General features: G+C 26.2%; 1 protein-coding gene across 1 annotated transcript; it reads left to right on the forward strand.

Moving 5' to 3' along the window:
* Window positions 1-240: 240 nt before the first annotated feature.
* LOTGIDRAFT_176079 (hypothetical protein) lies at window positions 241-870 on the forward strand (the record flags this gene model as incomplete). The annotated part of the gene is made up of 1 exon (XM_009065926.1): window positions 241-870. A coding segment is annotated over one exon (630 nt), but the record flags the coding sequence as incomplete, so codon positions are not given.
* Window positions 871-898: the final 28 nt, after the last annotated feature.

The raw sequence follows: 898 nt of genomic DNA on the forward strand, positions 1-898 counted from the left end.
TTACATGATGTTGATGTGGCTGAGATTTGTAAACTGACAAAACCTTCTAAAATAACTGAAATCAAACGTGATGGTAATTGTTTGTTTAGAAGTTTATCATTTGTTCTTTCTTTATGTGAAAATAATCATAGAAAAGTAAGACTTGCTATAGTTAACCATATAAAATCAAAGGCAGATTTTTTCACATCTTTATTAAGAGAACAGTATCAAGCTATTGATGACTATATTAAACGTTCTAGAATGAGACTACTAGGAACATGGGGTACAGAATTTGAAATATTAGCAGCTTGTGATTTATTACAAACAGATATTTATATTTTTACTAATAATAAATGGGTGAAATATCCTGTATTACAGATTAACAATAGTTATACACCAGAAGCTATTTATTTACACCATAAAGATGAGAATCATTATGAAGTGGTTGATAATGTTGAGAGAAGTGAACCTACTTTAATTGATAATAATGTTGATATACAATTATCAGGTAAAAGAAAATATTTGAAAAAGAAACGAGGTAGTAGATGGAAACCTAATAAAAAGCGAACTAATTATTTTCAAAACTATAATTTAGTAAAGAAAGAACTAAATTCTGGACAAAAAGTCAGATCAAACTGGAAACTTGCAAATAGAACCAAAAAAGAAATTTATAATTTGAATAAAAGGAGGAGAAAACAATATCAGATTAGTTATATTAAAGCTCATTTAAAAAGAAAATATACAAATCAATTAAGGTCTATACTACATACTCAATATGAAACAATATTAAAACCAAAACTTGAAGACAAATACCAAAATGTATTAAAACCAAAACTTGAAGACAAATATCAAAATGTATTAAAACCAAAACTTGAAGACAAATATCACAATGTATTGAAACCAAAACTTGAAGACAAAT

The sequence above is a fragment of the Lottia gigantea genome (assembly GCF_000327385.1).
Source record: "Lottia gigantea unplaced genomic scaffold LOTGIsca_718, whole genome shotgun sequence".
Taxonomy (NCBI): Eukaryota; Metazoa; Mollusca; class Gastropoda; family Lottiidae; genus Lottia; species Lottia gigantea.